The 19,505-nt window shown below is 45.2% G+C and overlaps 1 protein-coding gene across 1 annotated transcript; it reads right to left on the bottom strand.

The window, feature by feature from the left end:
• Positions 1-473: 473 nt before the first annotated feature.
• Positions 474-17,728, bottom strand: mrps36 (mitochondrial ribosomal protein S36). Its single transcript, XM_033018583.1, has 4 exons — positions 17,633-17,728; positions 10,182-10,245; positions 4,244-4,446; positions 474-1,494 (listed from the first exon to the last, which is right to left on the bottom strand). The coding sequence occupies exons 1-4, from the start codon at positions 17,681-17,683 to the stop codon at positions 1,477-1,479; spliced, it is 336 nt and encodes a 111-aa protein (XP_032874474.1). The 5' UTR covers positions 17,684-17,728; the 3' UTR covers positions 474-1,476.
• Between the last annotated feature and the right edge of the window lie 1,777 nt (positions 17,729-19,505).

Genomic DNA, 19,505 nt, shown 5'->3' with positions numbered 1-19,505 from the left:
AATTGACTGAGTAAAAGATACAACATGGAAACAGGCCCTTTGGCCCACCAAGTACAGGCCGACCATCAATGATTTAAGTTCTATGTTTTCCCATTTTCTTACCTACTATTACACACGAGGCAATTTACAGAGGCCAATGTGTGCAGGAAGGAACTGCAGATGCTGGTTTATACTGAAGATAGAAACAAAATGCTGGCGTAACTCAGCGGGTCAGGTAGCATCTCCTGAGAGAAGGAATAGATGACGTAAGGGGGCAAGACCCTTCTTCAGACTACAAACCCTTCTGCAAACCCTAACACTTAAAAGGATTTGAATTCTTTGAACTTCCCAGTTCGATGAAGAAGAATGTTTCCAAATAAAATCAGATGCTTAAAATTTGATAGAAATCAGACTTTTGATGACAAGTCATGCAGTATGATGCCGATGCAAATCAGTAAATTGTGTTCACGTTTCACACCAGAAAGACGCACGAGTCAATTAAGTCACTTTAATCAATTTAAATTCCTTGATTTGTAATGATATTTTGTTGAACAAAAGTATATGGCAGTAAAAGTACATTATGTAGTTTTATACTCCTATGTTTATTTACAATAGTGCTTTACTTTTCCCCGTTTTACATTAAAATAACTCTTCAGTTCTATGGACTGAAGCGATAACATTTTCACGTTATTAAGTCTTATATCTATAATTTTCTACTTTCCAAATTATCACATCACTGCACCATAAATCTTTATTCAAACACAGCTGAATGTGGTTTGACTCCACGATTTACACTTTCTCTCAGCAATATATTTAAATTTATCGTACGAAAAAATATATAGCAACACCTGGCAAACATAGGATTTTAAGCAGAGCTAGGCACTTAAACCTTTTACATTTAAACTGACCGTTGACAATATGCCAAGTAAATATTTCCTTGGGCTTTTAAATTAGTGGAGTCAATAGCATTTTTTTTTTAGATCCATCATGATACACACAAGTTATTGAAAAATGCATTCCAAATTCCCCACCCAAGTTGTAAAAACAATTGGATGGAGTTATATTAAAATGTCTGAAAAGTAGGGCTGTCCCATTTATGTTTTGAGACCACTTATATTTGAGACCTGGCAATTAAAATACAGTTAAATTCAACAAAATCAAATTATAGGCTGGAAGATATTTATGCACCAAATAATTTGCTTAGTGAATTTTACTGAACAGAACGGTGTAAAGGATTTTAAATTTCACCAAACTGTTCTTATGAAAATTACTGAACGCAATTTGGGGAAAACATCAGGATATTTCTACTTTTATAAATTGTGACAACTCTTCAGCGTTTATTGAACATTCATGGATGTACATTCATTCTAAGGACTTGTCGTCAGTGCAGTGGGTTAAAGTCCTCAAATAAACGGTGTAACACAGAGTGTCTGCCGCTTGGAAATGAACAAATCACCGTATGGTCACTGATGGATGAGAGAAACAAGCCATTGGATCCTACTCAGGTCCACCACGCTGTAAAACAAAGTTACCATACCATTACCAAGGTACTCAATCTGTATAAAACTAATACATACTACAGTTCAGTTTCAGTTCAGTTTAGTTTATTGTCACGTGAACTGAGGTACAGTGAAAAGCTTTTTGTGGCATGCTAACCAATCAGCAGGAAGACAATACATGATTACAATCAATCCAATTACAGTGTATAGATACATGATCAGGAAATAACGTTTAGTGCAAGACCTTTTCCCTGTTGGGTCTCCGTTGTCGTTGGGGCCTAGCACCGTGGAGCGGCCTCCAACCGGAACGACCTGGGGCTCCAGTCGCGGAGCCTGCAGACTACTCACCATCGCGGAGCTGGCCGAGTTCGGAACGGGAGGAGCTGTGGTGGCGCGCTGCTGCGGCCCAACCCCGGAGATTAGGAGGCTCCAGCCGCCGGCCCGGTGGACGGTGACATCGGGAGCTCGCGGGTCCCTGGTGGGAGACTGCTTTTCGGTGCTTCCGCAACGGCAACTTCTCCCGCCCGAGTTGCGGCATTGAAAATGACCTGGAGCGGGGCCTTACATCGCCCGACGCGGCTTTAATGGCCGCGGGACTTGCTAGCGCCCGCCGGGGGCTTTAACATCAAGACCCGGAGCACTGCCTTGCATCGCCCGGCACGGCCTAAATGGCCGCGGGACTTATTTACCATCGCCCGCCGGGGGCTTTGACTGACATCGGGAGGAGAATGGGGAGAGCAGGGGAGAGATAAGCCTTTGCCTTCCATCACAGTGAGGAGGAGATTCGCTGTGATGGATGTTTGTGTAAATTATGTTGTGCCTTGGTTCTTTTTCTTGTTTGTATTGACTGCAGAAACCAAATTTTGTTTGAACCTCAATGAGGTTCAAATGACAACAAATAAATTGTATCATTGTATCATTGTAAGGTAATGCCAGCAAAGTCCAGTCAAGAACATCAAAGAGGTAGATTGTAGTTCAGGACTGCTCCCTGGTTGAGGTAGGATGATTCAGTTTGCCTGATAACAGCAAAAAAGAAACAGTCCCTGAATCTGGTGGTGTGCGTTTTCACACTTCTGTATCTTTTGCCTGATGGGAGGGGGAGAAGAAGTAGTGGCCAGGGTGCGACTGGTCCTTGATTATGCTGCTGGCCTTGCCGAGGCAGCGTGAGGTGTAAATGGAATCAATAGAAGGGGGGTTGGTTTGTGTGATGGCCTGGGCTGCGTCCACAATTTGCTGCAATTTTGTACGGTCGTGGGTGGAGCTGTTCCCAAAACAAGCTGTGTACAATTATATTCAAATCGATAATTACATTACTTTCAATCCCAATCCAAGCACCAATTCAGATAATTGAACACAGACTGATTACAGGAAAACCCCAGAGAGAAATAAGACAGATTTAAAACTGATGTTGATTATTCAAGTCAAATTCAGAATTCGATCTTGAACTAAAAGGATTCAGTTGAGCAGGGAAGGCCAAATTACTTGAGTCATTTACTTTGGAAAAACGTAACTAAAATACAATATTGCGTACACTGTGAATGGCTCGATTGTAATCTTGTATTGCCTTTCCTCTGGCTGGTTAGCAGGCAACAAACACTTTTCACTGTACCTCGGATCGCGTGACAATAAACTAAACATTGTTTAACATTGAGAAGCAGAACCCAGTCAAAATATTGATTATAATCAGCGCAACCAATTTTCTGTAATTCAGTACAAATTGCAAATCTACAAATAAATCATAGCACAAGAAGAGCACCGTTCATTTTTCTTCTTAGCTAACTGTGCAAATGAATATTTTGGTTAGGTTCGGGTTTTTATCGTTATTCCACACACTAGAGAACTAACAAACTGTGAATTACATCAGAAATTGAAAGGTAAAGATCAGATTCTGAAGACTATGGTATACATTTTGTGGGGGGGAAAAAACATAGGTCATGTGGTAGATTTTATACAGATCTATTTTCAAAGCCAAGTAAGAGAGCCTAGTTGCACGATGAGGCATTTGCATTCTGTAATGCAAATTGTATTACATAATTCAATTCATGTTGAACTATTTTAATAATTGACGACATTTATTAAAATGAATTATTGCATTATTGAATTTATTGAAAACAGCGTAGTTGTTTGGATAAGGGAAAGTCTGAGTAGATGGGAACAAATGTACAAGCTGGTTTCAGTTATGTTATAGTTCCAGCAGCACCTTAATCCTTAAAGCCCTGTCCCACTGTACGAGTTCATTCAAGAGTTCTCCCCGAGTTTGCCCTGATTCGAACTCGGAGATTTACGGTAATGACCGATCGTAAGTACTCGGGGCTCTTGTGGACATTTTTCAACATGTTGAAAAATCTTCACGAGTCTTCCCGGGCTAACCTGCCGTTAGAGAGTCTTCCCGAGTACCAGCCGTTAGCGTTACGAGCCGCTAAGAACCGTCCCCGAGCTCTGACGTACCCGCTATATTCATTCTATGTGCTTACCACGAGTTTGATTTTTTTTAAAACTCGGGAGAGCACTTGAATGAACTGGTACAGTATGATAGGGCCATCAGTTCTATTCTGCTGGTGGGGTTCGCCACAGCTTTCAAGTAGCTTTCTGCCATTAAGACAGGACCTCAGCAAGTCTCCGTTTTCACCATTGACGGGCAAGGATAAACCCATGCTCGCATCATTCATAAATTCATTTCCTAAGTCAAATAATAACTACGCACCTGTAGCTCTTACAATGTTGTGAAGAGTAAACCTAATTTCATCTAGAGCGCCCGTACTCACCTGAATGTACTCCATTTCTTCTTGTGAAATGGGTAATCTTCTGTATTTCTGCGGCAGAGCTCTTATTATTTCGATAGTGTCACGTGTGCCAGACAATTTGCTAACGGGGACACTGGCTGAAGAAACTGAACTTGTTGTTGTTGTTGTTGTTGTTGGCTGCTGTCCCTGGATTGATACAGACATCGATTTGAGAGCTTCACGCACTAAAAAACAAGAATCGAAATAATTGAACAAGCCACAGTACAGCACCCAACTTCTTCTCTGCCACAAGATAAGGTCAATGCAAACTTCAATCCACAAGAGATAAAGCAATTAGTAGCTGTTCTACTGCAACCAGGTGGATCATTATATATGGTGATAAATAATCTGCATTTTTTCAATTACTTTAGAAAATGTTTCCTCCCCGTGTTTTGTTTTAGTTTTTAGAGATAGTGTGGAAACAGAGACCCGGGTTCGATCCTGACTACGGGTGCTGTCTGTACGGAGTTTGTATGTTCTCCTCGTGATCTGTGTGGGTTTTCTCCGAGATCTTCGGTTTCCTCCCACACTCCAAAGACTTATAGGTTAATTGGCTTGGTAAATGTAAATATTGTCCCTAGAAGGATAGTGTTAATGTGCGGGGATTGCTGGTTGGCATGGACCCAGTGGGCCGAAGGGCCTGTTTTCGGGCCGTATCTCTAAACTAAACTTTGGCTCACCGAGTCCATGTGGACCAGTAATCAACCAAACACTAGTTATATCCTACAAACTAGGAATGTTTTTACAGCAGCACGTCTCTGGAATGAGGGAGGAATTCCAGAGCACCCGGAAAAACCCCGTGCGGTCACAGGGAGATCATACAAATTCTTTACTGACACCACCCGTAATTAAGATCCAACGGGTCTCTGGCGCTATAAGGCAGCAACTCTACTCTGCGCCACAGTGCCACCCCTTAACAAATAAATCTGTTATGTTAAGTAAAGAAATGAACACCCAACTTATGGGCACCCCATACACATGGACGAGCATTTGGGACACCAGTGGGATCATCTAAGATTAGGTCGGGGGAGTCCCCCCCGCCACGGGCACCATGTAATCCCGTGCTACCTGCTCCATGGTCGGATAGTCAGCGACTCAACCGTCTCCCCCACCTGGTGAGGAGGGGGCTGTGGACCCACAGCAGGACCAAAAACAAGACCTGTCAAAGGGTGGATGAGCTCCTAGCGAGCCAACGGCCATCCACACTTCAGTAGAGGTTGAGATCACTGTCGTACACGGCATTGTAAGGCACCGTGCCCGTTGATGTTTTCAACGATGATGATGATGTTGATGATGAGTGGGATCATTAGGGATGGATTTACCACCGTCTCCATCGGTGGGAGGTTGGGGGTCAGTTTCCCACACAAGCCATAGGTGACTGGGCAATCTGAACCCAAGCACCAAGTTGCAAGCGGCCGAAGGTGCGCATTCCTCGGGACAGCCCCCACTCTCCCACGGCCACCATCCGTGGGCTGTGGGTCGGGTGGGACAAAGTTCATCCCTCCACAGTGATGTGGTGGACGCGGGGGTCTGGTCCAATCGCTGACAAGTCCCCCGTCCCCCCCCGCAACATCATGTCCGTTATTTGACTTTTCTGTTGAGCGGCATTCGGTCCATTGGCTTGTAGGCGACGCTGCCTTTCGGGTAGGCGGCGTTTCGGCAGAGCGGCCATTCGGTTATTTGGCTTCTTTGCTTTGGCTTCTCGGTGCCATGTCCGAGTACCGTTATGGGGAGAAGCCAGGAGAATGGGGTTAAGAAGGTAAGATAGATCAAGCACGATTGAGTGGCAGAGTGGACTTGATTGGCCGGATGGCATAATTCTACTCCCATCACTTATGAACTTATGATTTTGTTTGCAAGGCCATGAAATGCTATGGAACACTTTCAAATGGGTAACCACTGTAACCAGACATATGATGAAAGAATGGATCGACTGGGCTTGTATTCACTGGAATTTAGAAGGGTGAGCAGGGATCTTATCGAAACATATAAAATTCTTAAGGGATTGGACAGACTAGTTGGGGGAATCCAGAACCAGGGGCCACAGTCTAAGAATAAGGGGTAGGCCATTTAGTGAAATGAGTAAAATCTTTTTCACCCAGAGAGTTGTGAATCTGTGGAATTCTATGACACAGAAGGCAGTGGAGGCCAATTGACTGGATTTATTCAAGAGAGAGTTAGATTTAGCTCTTAGGGCTAATGGAAACAAGTATTTTTCTTCTTGCGTATGGCACAGCCTAAAGACAACTTGTTCTGTTTGATCTTCTGTTTGTGCACACCAGGTTGATTGCATTCGTCGAGACAGGGTGGACCACGTGAAGGTTGCAATCTCCCACCCCAACGGAAACAAGCAGGAACTGGGTACTGATTTTGGATGAGCAGCCATGATCATATTGAATGGTGGTGCTGGCTTGAAGGGCCGAATGGCCTACTCCTGCACCTATTTTCTATGTTTCTATAATATTACTATTAGTAGTAAAGCAGTACACACAGGACATAAAACTGTACAGCACAGGACAGGCCCACCATGTTTGCGTCAAACATGATGCCAAGCTGAATTGATCTCATCTGCCTGCACATGATCCATATCCCTCTATTCCCTGCACTCCCATCTGCCTATCTAAAAGCCTCTTTAAGCCCACTGTGGTATCTGCCTCCACCACCATCACCACCCCTGGCAATATGTTTAATCACCTATCACCCTCTGTGTAAAAACACTTGCCTCCGCACATCTGCATTAAACTTTCTCCGTCTCACCTTATAGCTACGCCCTCTGGTGTCGGACATTTCCACCCTGGTACATTTACCGATATGTAACATGAAAAATCATCCTAAGATGCTTAACGTAGAAGAAATATACTTGTTAAATTTACTTGTATATTTTCATACAAATGTAAACATGTATTTTTGTCAGGGGGGGGTGGGGGGGTAACGGGATGTGTAACAGGGTGGTTACCTGAAGATGGTGTTAAGGGTTATCATAAAGGAGACAGTCAAAGTAGAAGGACTTTAGAGAGATCTTCAAATTTGGGACCAAAACAACTAATAAAGTCAGAAGACACCAAAATAGGAAGGCCACAGAGAAACATGGACTATGAAAATTTTATTTATTTTTAAATCAAATCACTGTTCAAGCGGGAGGTAGACAAAAATGCTGGAGAAACTCAGCGGGTGAGGCAGCATCTATGGAGCGAAGGAAATAGGCAACGTGATCGACATCTGGTTTGTGAACTGCTCTGCCCTGGGCAAGAAGGCTCTGCAGAGAGTAGGGCGTTCGGCCGAACGTACTTTGGGAACTACACTCGCCCCTCTGCAGGAACTATACATCAGAAGGTGTAGATCCAGAGCCAGCAACAATATGGGGGACCCCTTCCACCCCAGCAACAGACTGTTCCAGCTGCTACGGTCAGGCAAATGCCTCCACTGTCATGCTGTGAAAACAGAGAGGTTGAGAAGGAGTTTCTTCCAGAGGCCATTAGGACTGTAAACTCTCATCTCACCAGGGACGAACTTACTTGACCAATTTACTGTTGTGTGGTGTCTTTTTAAAATTGCAGTTTTTTTCTCACAAATATGTAATTACTAATTCTGTTCCATTCTGTTTTGTAGTTTTTTTTGCACAGTCCGCAAACATTGCCACTTTTCATTTTACTGCACATCGCGTATGCGTATGTGACAAATAAACTTGACGTTTCGGGCCGAAACCTTTCTTCAGACCCTGTTCAAGCGGGCACTGATGTAGAACATCGAACAGTGCAACACAGGAACGGGCCCTTCGGCCCATAATGTTTGAGCTGAACATGTTGTCTAGCTGAACTGATCTCATCTGCCTGCAAGTGATTCATATCACTCCATTTCCTGAAAAGCAATGTGCCCATCGAAAAGCTTTTTAAATGCTACTATCATATGTGTCTCCACCATCACCCCGAAACGTTATTCCCTTTATCCTGTATTGGTACGCTGTGGACGGCTTGATTGCAATCATGTATAGTCTGACCAACAAAAATGCTTTTCACTTTACCTCAGTACACCTGTTAATAAACTAAACCTAATTACCCTCTGTGTAAAAAAAACTAGCCCCGCACATATTTCCTCCCTCTCACTTTCTAGCCATGCCCTCTAGTATTAGACATTTCCACCTTAGGGAAAAAGGGTATCTATCCTACCTATGCCTACAATAATTTGAAATACAGGTGCACAACCTTTTATCCGAAAGCCTTGGGACCAGACACTTGTCGGATTTCGGAATTTTTCAGATTTCCGAATGGAAGATTTTTAGCGTAGATTAGGTAGGTAGCGCGGGCGGCTTGAAAAGTCAGGAGCGGCTGCCTCCTCCCCGGAGACCGGGGAAATCATTGTAAATCATTGCTTAAATGTTAGTCAGTTAGTTTGGAGGGATTTTATGTGGTTGGTGGGTGGGGGGTGAAGGGGGAAACTTTAATTCTTAGTCCCCTACCTGGTCGGAGAGGCGAGGAGCGGGCAATGCCTTACCGGGTCGCCGTGCAGTAAGCTCCGGAGCGCTGTGGCCGCCGACTCCCAACATCGCGGAGCTGGGGCTGCGGGCGGCGCCGGTTGTAGCTCCAACCCCGGCAACTCTACCCCTGGCTGCGAGGCGCTTCAAATCCAGCGCCGCTCGCAGCCCCAGTTCCGCGATGTTGGGAGTCGGCGGCGTCGCAGCGCTGGGATACCAGCGGGGAGCGGGCAATGCCTTACCGGGTCGCCGTGCGGTAAGCTCCGGAGCGCTGTGGCCGCCGACACACAACATGTCGGGCTGGGGCTGCGGGCGTCCGGCCGCGGGCCGCGCTGGATTTGGAGCGCCGCGCAGCCAGGGGTAGAGTTGCCGGGGTCGGAGCTACAACCGGCGCCGCCCGCGGCCGGACGCCCGCAGCCCCAGCTGGGAGTTGGCGGCCACAGCGCTCCGGAGCTTACTGCACGGCGACCCGGTAAGGCATTGACCGCTCCCCGCCTCTCCGACCAGGTAGGGGACTAAGAATTAAAGTTTCCCCCTTCACCCCACCCCACCCCCTTTTTCACATAAAAGCCCTCCAAACTAACTGACTAACATTTAAGCAATGATTTACAGATGTTTAAGTGTCTCCCCAGTCTCCGGAGAGGAGGCAGCCGCTACAGTAGTACAGACCTGGGTTGACAGTGGGTCGTTTCGGGTCAAGTTTGGCGCCAAACGCGAGCTTTGGTGTGCAGACGACATCCTGGAAAAAATGGCCGGTTTTCAGAGTTTTTCGGTTTCCGGAACTCCGGATAAAAGGTTGTGCACCTGTACTTCTATCAAGAATCCCCTCAGCCTCCAACGTTCCACAGAAAACAATCCAAGTCTGTCCAGTCTCTCCCTATACCTGAAACCCTCTGATCCAGGCAGCATTGTGGTAAACCTCCTCTGCACCCTCTCCAAAGTTTCACAACTTTCCTGCAATAGGGGGACCAAAACTGATCGGCGTAATATGACCTGAATTGATTGATAGAACTATACCAAGGGATAGTCAGTTGGAGGGACCACATCACCAATGGGGTCACATCACTCTGTGGGGAGAATCCACCTCTGACGGGGAAGATCAGGTGGAGAAGGATGAGGCTCGCTGGTCACTGCCACGGCCACCCAGAAATGCCAGCAAACAAGGTTGTGCTGTGGGAACCCGCCCATGGAAGACGTGACCCGGGACGGCCGACCAAGAAGATGCTGAAGACGTTGACGGAAGACGCATGTGTAGAGACAAAAGAAGAGCTTGCCAGCTGCATGGAGGACAGAAATGTGTGGTGCGTCCGTCACCGTGCCCGTCGGAAACCAGCACCACTGCGTCGCTAATGTTTTCAACCATGATGAATGAATACCAAGGGATAAAAATCTAACCCATTATCCATCTTTTCTGTAAATTATCAGAAAGCTTTACTGAATTACACTTACCATTAGGTTTAGGGGCAGTCTTTCTGTCTGGGAATTGAATTAATCGTTGATATGGTTTCACAATCTACAAAGAAATTTAAAAGAAAATAAGCACATACTTTCCAAGTCACTGATTATTCAGTCCTCAAAACATTCTCAACAAACATTTAGAAGTTTCCATCATCTATCTTCATCAAAATTCTTCAAGATGTTTTATTTACGAGGATTCATGAATATTCCTATTAATATACATATTTTTAATGCATTTCGTAGAAGCGAATGAGATGTTTGAAAATACAAATATTGATTTTCAGAACTCCACTTTAAATATTATCTTAGACATTTTCTTTGTAAACATTTGTAATCTCTAATAATTTATGAATGTGCATTTTTCAGGTTTGAATAGGATTCAGATACTGTCGATAGTTTTTAATCCTGGTCATGAAAGTCCTATTTTTCATTGCTTTTGACAGTTGAAAATGTAGTTTGGAATTTTAGTTTATGTTCTCCCTGTAACTCGCGTGGGTTTTCTCCACAAGCTCCGGTTTCCTCCCACACTCCAAAGACGTGCAGGTTTACTAGGTTAATTGGCTTCAGTAAAGATTGTAAATTGTCCCTAGGGTAGTGTTAGTGGGTGGAGATCGCTGGTTGGCATGGACTCGGTGGGTCGCAGGGCCTATTTCCGTGTTGTAACTCTGAACTAAACTAACAAAAGTAAGCCCATGATCTTTGGGCAACTGATCCAAATGGTCCTTTGTTCCCTTCATTATCTAGTCTGATTAACAGAAGGAGTTGGGAATAGATTTGGAGATATGGGGCATATACCAAGCGCTGGGTGGAATGCATTGTCGAGGTGCAGCAGAAACTGACATTGTACAAGAAATACTCCCTCTCGATCGCAGGTAAGAACCTGTTTGTCAGGTGTGAGGTGCTGTCAAAAATAAATTCCAAAGCTTCAAGAAGACAGCAAGGAATAAGGATAGGTGGAGTTCCTAAAAATGCTTAAAGTCCTCTTCATGTGTTCTAATAATTCTGAGCTTTAAAGGTTGAAACTTCTTGCGTGCACAGCCTAACGTTGTAGGACAACTTGTTCTATTTGATCTTATTTGATTGTGCATGCCGGCTTGATTGCATTCGTCGAAACAGGGCGGACCACGTGAAGGTTGCAATCTCCTACCCCAAGGTTGAAACTGAGCATGTGTAACTGACACTCACTGCATAGAAACATAGAAAAATAAGTGCAAGAGTAGGCCATTCGGCCACCACCACCATTCAATACGATCATGGCTGATCATCCTAAATCAGTACCCCGTTCCTGCTTTTTCCCCATATCCCTAGATTCCTTTAGCTCTTAAAGCTAAATCTCTCTCTGAAATTGGCCTCCATTGCCTTCAGTGGCAGAGAATTCCACAGATTCACAACTCTCTGGGTGAAAAGGCCACTCCTCATCTCAGTCCCAAATGGCTTATCCCTTATTCTTAAGTCTTCTTAGTCAGATTTGCTTCTCTGTTGTCAAAGAACAAATGGCAATTGTAAAACAACGAGTTAAGATGGAAAGGGTAACAGGACATTTCCTGTCTGTAATGGGGTGGAATTGGGCTGTATGTACTCTTCTGTGTTTTTCGGTATAAACTAGTCGGTATAAAAAAGTGTTATAAGACCATTTGGAAGAAGGAAAAGTGCTAAAATGCCTGCTACAGTAAACAACACATCAGTCTGAAGAAGGGTTTCGGCCCGAAACATTGCCCATTTCCTTCGCTCCATAGATGCTGCCTCACCCGCTGAGTTTCTCCAGCACTTTTGTCTACCTTCGATTTTCCAGCATCTGCAGTTCCTTCTTAAACATCAAAGTAAAATTCTGTATATGAGCAGTTAATGATTCTTTGTTCGTTAGAAACATAGAAACATGGAAAATAGGTGCAGGAGGAGGCCATTCGGCCCTTCGAGCGAGCACTGCCATTCATTGCGATCATGGCTGATCGTCCCCAATCAATAACCCTTGCCTGCCTTCTCCCCACATCTCCTAGATTGCTCCCCAGTGATCACTGTATTTGACACTCTTAAATAAAGTTTTGATTGTTTGCCTAATTGTCTGTTTAAAGTTTTCTTTAACAGGGCGGGTCATTCCCTCTTCTCCCCTTTCTCATCAGGCAAGATGCAAGTTTAAAAGCGCACACCTCCAGATTGAGAGATAGTTTCTTCCCAGCAGTTATCAGGTAACTGAACCATCCTATCACCAACTAGAGAGAGGTCCTGACCTACCATCTACCTCATGGGCCATCTTTGCACTAAACATTATTTTTCTTTATCCAGTATATGTACACTGTGAATGGCTTGACTGTAATCATGTATAGTCATTCTGCTGCTAGACACAAAATGCTGGAGTAACTCAGCGGGACAGGCAGCATCTCTGGAGAGAAGGAATGGGTGACATTTTGGGTCGGGACCCTTCTTCAGTCGTTCCGCTGACTGGATAACACACAACAAAATAGCTTTTCACTGTACCTCGATACATGTGACAATAAACTCAACGATCGAACTAGCAAGTGACAAACAATGAAACAACTGTTAACTGCTGCTAGAAAACCATCAAGAGAGTCAATAGTGTTTAATTATCATATGCACCAGGACTGGAACAATTAAATTATTACTTTCTGTAGCTTTACACATACATTAAATGCAACAATTCAACAAACAAATATATATATCATAAATTATCAGTTATATTCGGTAGCCAGTCCATAATAGTGCAAGCCAAAGTATGTTGTGCAATCTTATACCAAGTCCCTTGTAGTTCTGTGCTGATGATGATAAAAGTAGCCCTATTCCTGATGGTCATCTTCGAGTGGGGCTCAGTTCAGTTTATTGTCGCGTGTACCGACGTACAGTGAAAAGCTTTTGTTGCGTGCTATCCAGTCAGCAGAAAGACAATACATGATTACAATCAACCCATTTACAGTGTATAGATGATGATAAGGGAGTAACATTTAGTGGAAGGTAAAGCCAGCAAAGTCTGCAACAAAGGTATCCACAAAATGCTTGAGTAACTCAGCGGGTGAGGCAGCATCTCTGGAGAGAAGGAATGGGTGACATTTTGGGTCGATTCCCAAGGGTCTCGACCCAAAATGTCGCCTATTCCTTCTCTCCAGAGATGCTGCCTCACCCGCTGAGTTACTCCAGCATTTTGTGTCTACCTTCGATTTAAACCAGCATCTGCAGTTCTGTCTTACACACAAAGTCTGCAACAAGCTGTGTGCAGATCCTGGACATTCAAATACTTTTTGTGTTACTTCAAAATGAGGGTCAGGCTGGAAATGTGTCCCCAGCATTGTGAAGGCTATGTTTGGCCATGCTGATGCAGCACATTCCTTTGGTAGAAAGTTCATGCTCAAGAACGCAACTCAATCTGGCACAAAGAGATTGTTCATCCTGTCAGCTCCAAACTGTCAAAGACATCTGGCAGTGCGCGTCATTGACAGAACTTTCACAGTAACTACACTGTGCCTGGCTGATGGCGAGAAGGGCTCTCCCCATTAGAGTCTCAATATCACTGATGGCACCGATGAGTTGGTTGTAATGGGTATTGTCATCCCTGGAGGAGTTTCGGGAACTAAGGAGTAAACTAAAAAAGGATATCAGATGGACAAAAAGGGGCCAGGGGATAAATCTGACAGATAGCATTCAGGACAATCCCAAGAGATGTTCTAAATTCATAAATGGGAAAAGGGTAACTAGAGAGAGAGAGAGAGAGAGAGTGGGAATCCTCAGGAATCAAAATGGTCACCTCTGTGGAGCCACCGGAGATGGGCAAGGTCCTCAATGAGTATGTAATTACCAAGGATAAAGACAGGATGATGGAGGAACTTGTGGCAGTCAATGGAAGTGTGTTGAGAGCAGTCAGTGTTACGGTCGAAGAGGTGCTGGAGGTATTATCATGTGTGAAGGTAGACAAATTTCTGATCAGATATATCTGAAGACATTGTGGGAAACTAGAGAGGAAATTGAGGGAGCCTTGGTTGAAATTTACGAGTCGTCCTTAAATACAGGAGAAATGCCGGAAGACTGGTGGGTGGCAAACGTTGTGCCTCTATTCAAGAAGGGCTGCAGGGAAAATGCTGGGAACTATAGGCTGGTGAGCTGAACATCTGTTTTCAGAAAGTTACTAGAGAGTATTCTGAGGGATAGGATATGCAGGCATTTAGATGGATAAGGACTGATTAGGGAGTCAGCATGGTTTTGTACGTGGGATCACAAATTTGGTGCAGTTTTTTGAAAACGTGACCGAAAAGGTCAATGAGAGCAGAGCTGTATTTGTGGTGTATATGGATTTCAGTAAAGCATTCAACAAGGTTCCGCATGGTAGGCTGCTCTGGAAGGTTAGATCGCATGGGATATAAGGAGAGATAGCTGAATGGATAGCAAATTGGCTTAATGGAAGGAAGCAGAGGGTGATGGCGGAAGGTTGCTTCTCGGACTGGAGGCCTGTGACTAGTGGTGTGCCTCAGGGTTCGGTGCTGGGCCCATTACTGTTTGTCATCTACATCAATGATTTGGATGAGAATCTACAGAGCAAGATCAGCAAGTTTGCCGATGATACAAAAGTGGGTGGTTTTGCAGATAGTGAAGATGGTTGTGAAAGATTGCAGCAGGATCTTAATCGATTGGCCTGGTTTGCGGAGGAATGGCTTATGGAAATCAATACAGAGATGTGTGAGGTGTTGCACTTTGGGAAGTCTAACAAGGGCAGGATCTACACAGTGAATGGTAGGGCTCTGGGGAGTGCAGGTGCATGGTTCCTTGAAGGTGGAGTCGCAGGATGATCAAAAAGGCTTTTGGCACATTGGCCTTCATCAGTCAGCGTATAGAGGTTGGGAGGTTATATTGCAGTTGTATAAGACGTGGGTGAGGCCGTAATTGGAGTATTGTGTTCAGTTCTGGGCACCATGTTATAGGAAATATGTTGTCAAGCTGGAAAGGGTACAGAGAAGATTTACAAGGATGGTGACAGGACTAGAGGGTGTGAGCTATAGGGAGAGGTTGAGTAAGCTGGGACACTTTTCCCAGGAGGATGAAGGGGTGACCTTATAAAGGTGCATAAAATCAAGAGAGGAATAGATCGGGTAGATGCAGTCTCTTGCCCACAGTAGGGGTATTGAGGACCAGAGGACATAGGTTTAAGGTGAAAGGGAAACGATTTAATAGGAATCCGAGGGGTAACATTTTCCACACAAATGGTAGTAGGTGTATGGAACAAGCTGCCCAATGAGGTAGTTGAGGCTGGGACTATCCCAAAGTTTAAGAAACAGGTAGACAAGTACATGAATAGGACAGGTTTGGAGGGATATAGACCAAATGCAGACAGTGGGACTAGTGTGGCTGGGACATGTTGGCCGGTTTAGGCGTTGAGCCGAAGGGCCTGTTTCCATGCTGTATCACTCTGCATCTCCTTCTGGAATGTGCATTTGCCAAGATGCAGAGGCTGGGGCTACGGATGCAGGGGCTTTGTCAAATCTTCTGCTATACAGCAATGAAAAACAGGGACATGTGGTCTTCAATGGTTCCCAGTAATTCACACCAATACAAACATGATCACCAACATGGAATTATACAGTACAAAAATGAGCCCTATCAGTTCACCTCATTAATGCTGGCCATGATGCCTATCTACACTCATCCCGTCTGTCCCAAAGATCCCGCCTAACCCACTAAGATACTCCAGCACTTTAGGGGCTTTTTTTCCCTTACATCTTTTGCTCTCTCTACCCAGTAACCTGTATTTAGGACAGAACAGAATAGACTATTCTTTCAGGAGCCTGGTGTCAGGAATCTAAATACATGTCTGCCAATGAAGCTGACTGGGTATAAAAAGAGCATCAACGCTCAGGATGTTGGTGTGAGAGAGATCGCTGACATTGGTTCACCTTTCCAGTTGATTCGGAGAATTGTGCAGAGAAATTATTAATGGAGCAATGTACTCGCACGTGCTTACGTTGTGGACCTACAGTTCAAAGAGGCACATACCATAACAGTATATTATTAACATTGCTAAGCACTATACTATCATTTGATTCTCGGTTTTACTTGTGAGTTAGATGCTGCAGCCAGTGCAGAGTTTCATGTTCATGTCATATGAGCAGAATTAAGCCATTTAACCTATTGAGTCTACTCTGCCATTCAATCATGGCTGATCGATCTCCTTTCCCTCAACCATTCTATACTGACTGATTTGGATGGCTGAAAGGTAACAAAGGCAAGTGGGACTCGTGTAGCTGGAACATGTTGGCTGGTGTGGGCAAGTTGGGCCGAAGGGCCTGTTTGCATACTGTATGAACCTACGACATTTTGGGTCAGGACCCTTCCTCAGAAGAGTCTGATGGTGATTAGGGGTTCCGACCCAAAATGTCACCCATCAGAGATGCCGCCAGACGCACTGAATTATTTTGTGTCTATCTGCACCATTGATATAGTGAAGCATGAAAACGTGAGCATTGCCCTGGATAGAGTGAAGATAGACACAAAAAGCTGGAGTAACTCAGCGGGACAGACAGCATGCCTGGAGTGAAGGAATGGGTGGCGTTTTTGGGTTGAGACCCTTCTTCAGACGGCGTGAATATGGAGAGGATGTTTCCGCTCGTTGGAGAGACCAGGACCAGATGCCATAGTCTCAGAATAAAAGAACATAAAAAGGACAGAATAAAGGAAAGATGAGGCGGAATTTCTTTAGTCAGAGGGTGGTGAATCTGTGGAACTCATAGAAACATAGAAATTAGGTGCAGGAGTAGGCCATTCGGCCCTTCGAGCCCGCACCGCCATTCAATATGATCATTGCCACAGACGACTGTGGAGGCCAAGTTAATGGATAATCATAAGGAGGAGATTGATGGATTCTTGATTAGTACGGGTGTCATGGTTGTGGAGAGAAGGCAGGAAAATGGGGGTTTCGAGGGAAAGATAGATCAGCCATGATTGAATGGCGGAGTAGACATGATGGGCCGAATGGCCTAATTCTGCTCCTCGAATTTATGAAGTGGAGTAACCGGATGTTGGCAACTCATCCCTGGGGCTTCCCTTCAGTTAATGGGACAGAGGTCAGGGTCAGTGGCTGCAACAACCCATGTCTCTCTCTCTCCAGAGATGCTGCCTGACCCGCTGAGTTACTCCAGCATTTTGTGTCAACCAGCATCTGCAGTTCCTTCCTACACATTTCGTCTCTCTCTCTCTCTCTCTCGCTATCTAATGTATCTCTGTGGCTGTGGATGGCGCAGCTGGTGCAGCCGCGGGATCTCCCGTCCCCTGACAAGGACAAGCTGAGGGTAACAGGGTGTGGACATGGACAAGGACACCCGCGGCCCCGCTCCAGGCTCAGCGTCTCTGTGTGAAGCAGCGAGAGGCACAACACGGAGAGCCAGACGCGGTGCAGCGGCGGCAGCAGCAGCGGCGGCGACTCCTCGCCCACTCACTCACTTACTTACCCGGACGACCCGGCCCACGGCAGCCATCTTAGATCCCCAGCCGTTCCCCATGGCGACGCTGCGCACGGAGCACTTCCGGGGTGGTGGCACGGGCCCAATCACAGCGAGGCGGGGTCAGCGAGGCGGAAGCGCGTGTGAACACTACACAATGTATCAAAGACAGACACAAAGTGCTGGAGTAACTCAGCGGGACAGGCGGCGGCTCTGGGCAGAAGCAATGGGGGACGTTTCAGGTCGAGGTCACAACTGATACAGCAGAATTAGGCCCATCAAGTCTACTCCGCCATTCAATCATCTCTCTCCCTCCTAACCCAATTATCCTGCCTTCTCCCCATAACCCCGTACTAATCAAGAATCTATCTATCTCTGCCCTAAAAATAGGAGAGATAAGACGTTGCCTTCCATCACAGTGGGGAGGAGATGCGCTGTGATGGATGTTTGTGTAAATTGTGTTGTGCCTTGGTTCTTTTTTTGTGTGTGTATGTAATGACTGCAGAAACCAAATTTCGTTTGAACCTCAATGAGGTTCAAATGACAACAAATAAATTGTTAAGAGATAAGTTTTTTTGGCCTTCCATCACAGCAATGTGATGGATGTTTATGTAAATTATGTTGTGTCTTGGGTCTATTTGTTTGTAATGTATGGCTGCAGAAACGACATTTCGTTTGGACCTCAAGGGGTCCAAATGACAATAAATTGAATTGTATTGTATCATTGTAAATATCCATTGACTTGGCCTCCACAGACATCTCTGCAGAGACTGTCTGTCGCGCTGCGTTACTCCAGCTTTTTGTGTCTACCTGTAAGGAGAGGTTGGAGAAACTTGGACTGTGGCAAATAATTCCCCAGATTCACCACCCCCTGACTAAAAAAAATCCTCCACATCACCTTCTTAAAGGAGCGTCCTTTAATTCTGAGGCTATGACCTCTAGTCTTAGACTTGCCTACCAGTGGAAACATCCTCCCCACATCCACTCTTCTGTACATTTCAATTAGATCTCCCTCATTCTTTTAAACTCCAGCCAGGCCCAGTGCCGTTAAACACTCATGGAGACCCTTCATCAGACTGAGTCATGGGAAAGGGGAATCTAAGTCTGAAAAAGGTCTCAACCCAAAACGTCACCCATTCCTTCTCTCCAGAGATGCTGCCTGTCCCGCTGAGACTCCAGCTTTTTGTGTCTACCTTCGAAAGGGAGTCTTACCCACTGTTACTCCAGCTTTTTCTGTCTATCTTCGGTTTAAACCAGCATCTGCAGTTCCTTCCTATACACAATGTATCAATGAGGCGGCCAGATCCCCATGGGAGCACTGGGGCATGGTGACAGAGGTCCCAAAGCCACCAAATACATGCTCTCAGCTCAGAGTTCCCAAACCAACTCCCCTCACCATGACCTGACAGCATATATTGGAGACAGACACAAAATGCTGGAGTAACTCAGCAGGACAGGGAGCATCTCTAGAAAAAAGGAATAGGTGACATATCTGCAGAGACTCTGCCTGTCCCGCTGCGTTACTCCAGCTTTTTGTGTCTACCTGTAAGGAGAGGTTGGAGAAACTTGGATTGTTTTCTGTGGAATGTCAGAGGCTGAAAGGAGACCTGATGGAAGTATATAAAATTATGAGAGACACAGGTAGACCGTCAGAACCTTTTTCCCTTGGATTGAAATATCAAATTAAGATCAGTGGGGCACAGTTTAAAGGAAATGTGCGGTGCAAGTTGTTTTGTTTACAGAGAACGGTGGGTGCCTCAAATACACTGTGTGGGACATAGGTGGACGCAGACATGAATGTGATGTTTAAAGGATTTTAGATAGGCACTTGGATATGGAGGAATATGGATCATGTGCAAACAGAGGAGATGGAGTTTAACCC

The sequence above is a fragment of the Amblyraja radiata genome, chromosome 3, assembly GCF_010909765.2.
Source record: "Amblyraja radiata isolate CabotCenter1 chromosome 3, sAmbRad1.1.pri, whole genome shotgun sequence".
Taxonomy (NCBI): domain Eukaryota; kingdom Metazoa; phylum Chordata; class Chondrichthyes; order Rajiformes; family Rajidae; genus Amblyraja; species Amblyraja radiata.
The sequence above is the reverse complement of the archived record's forward strand: the minus strand, read 5'-3'. Positions and strand labels throughout refer to the sequence as shown.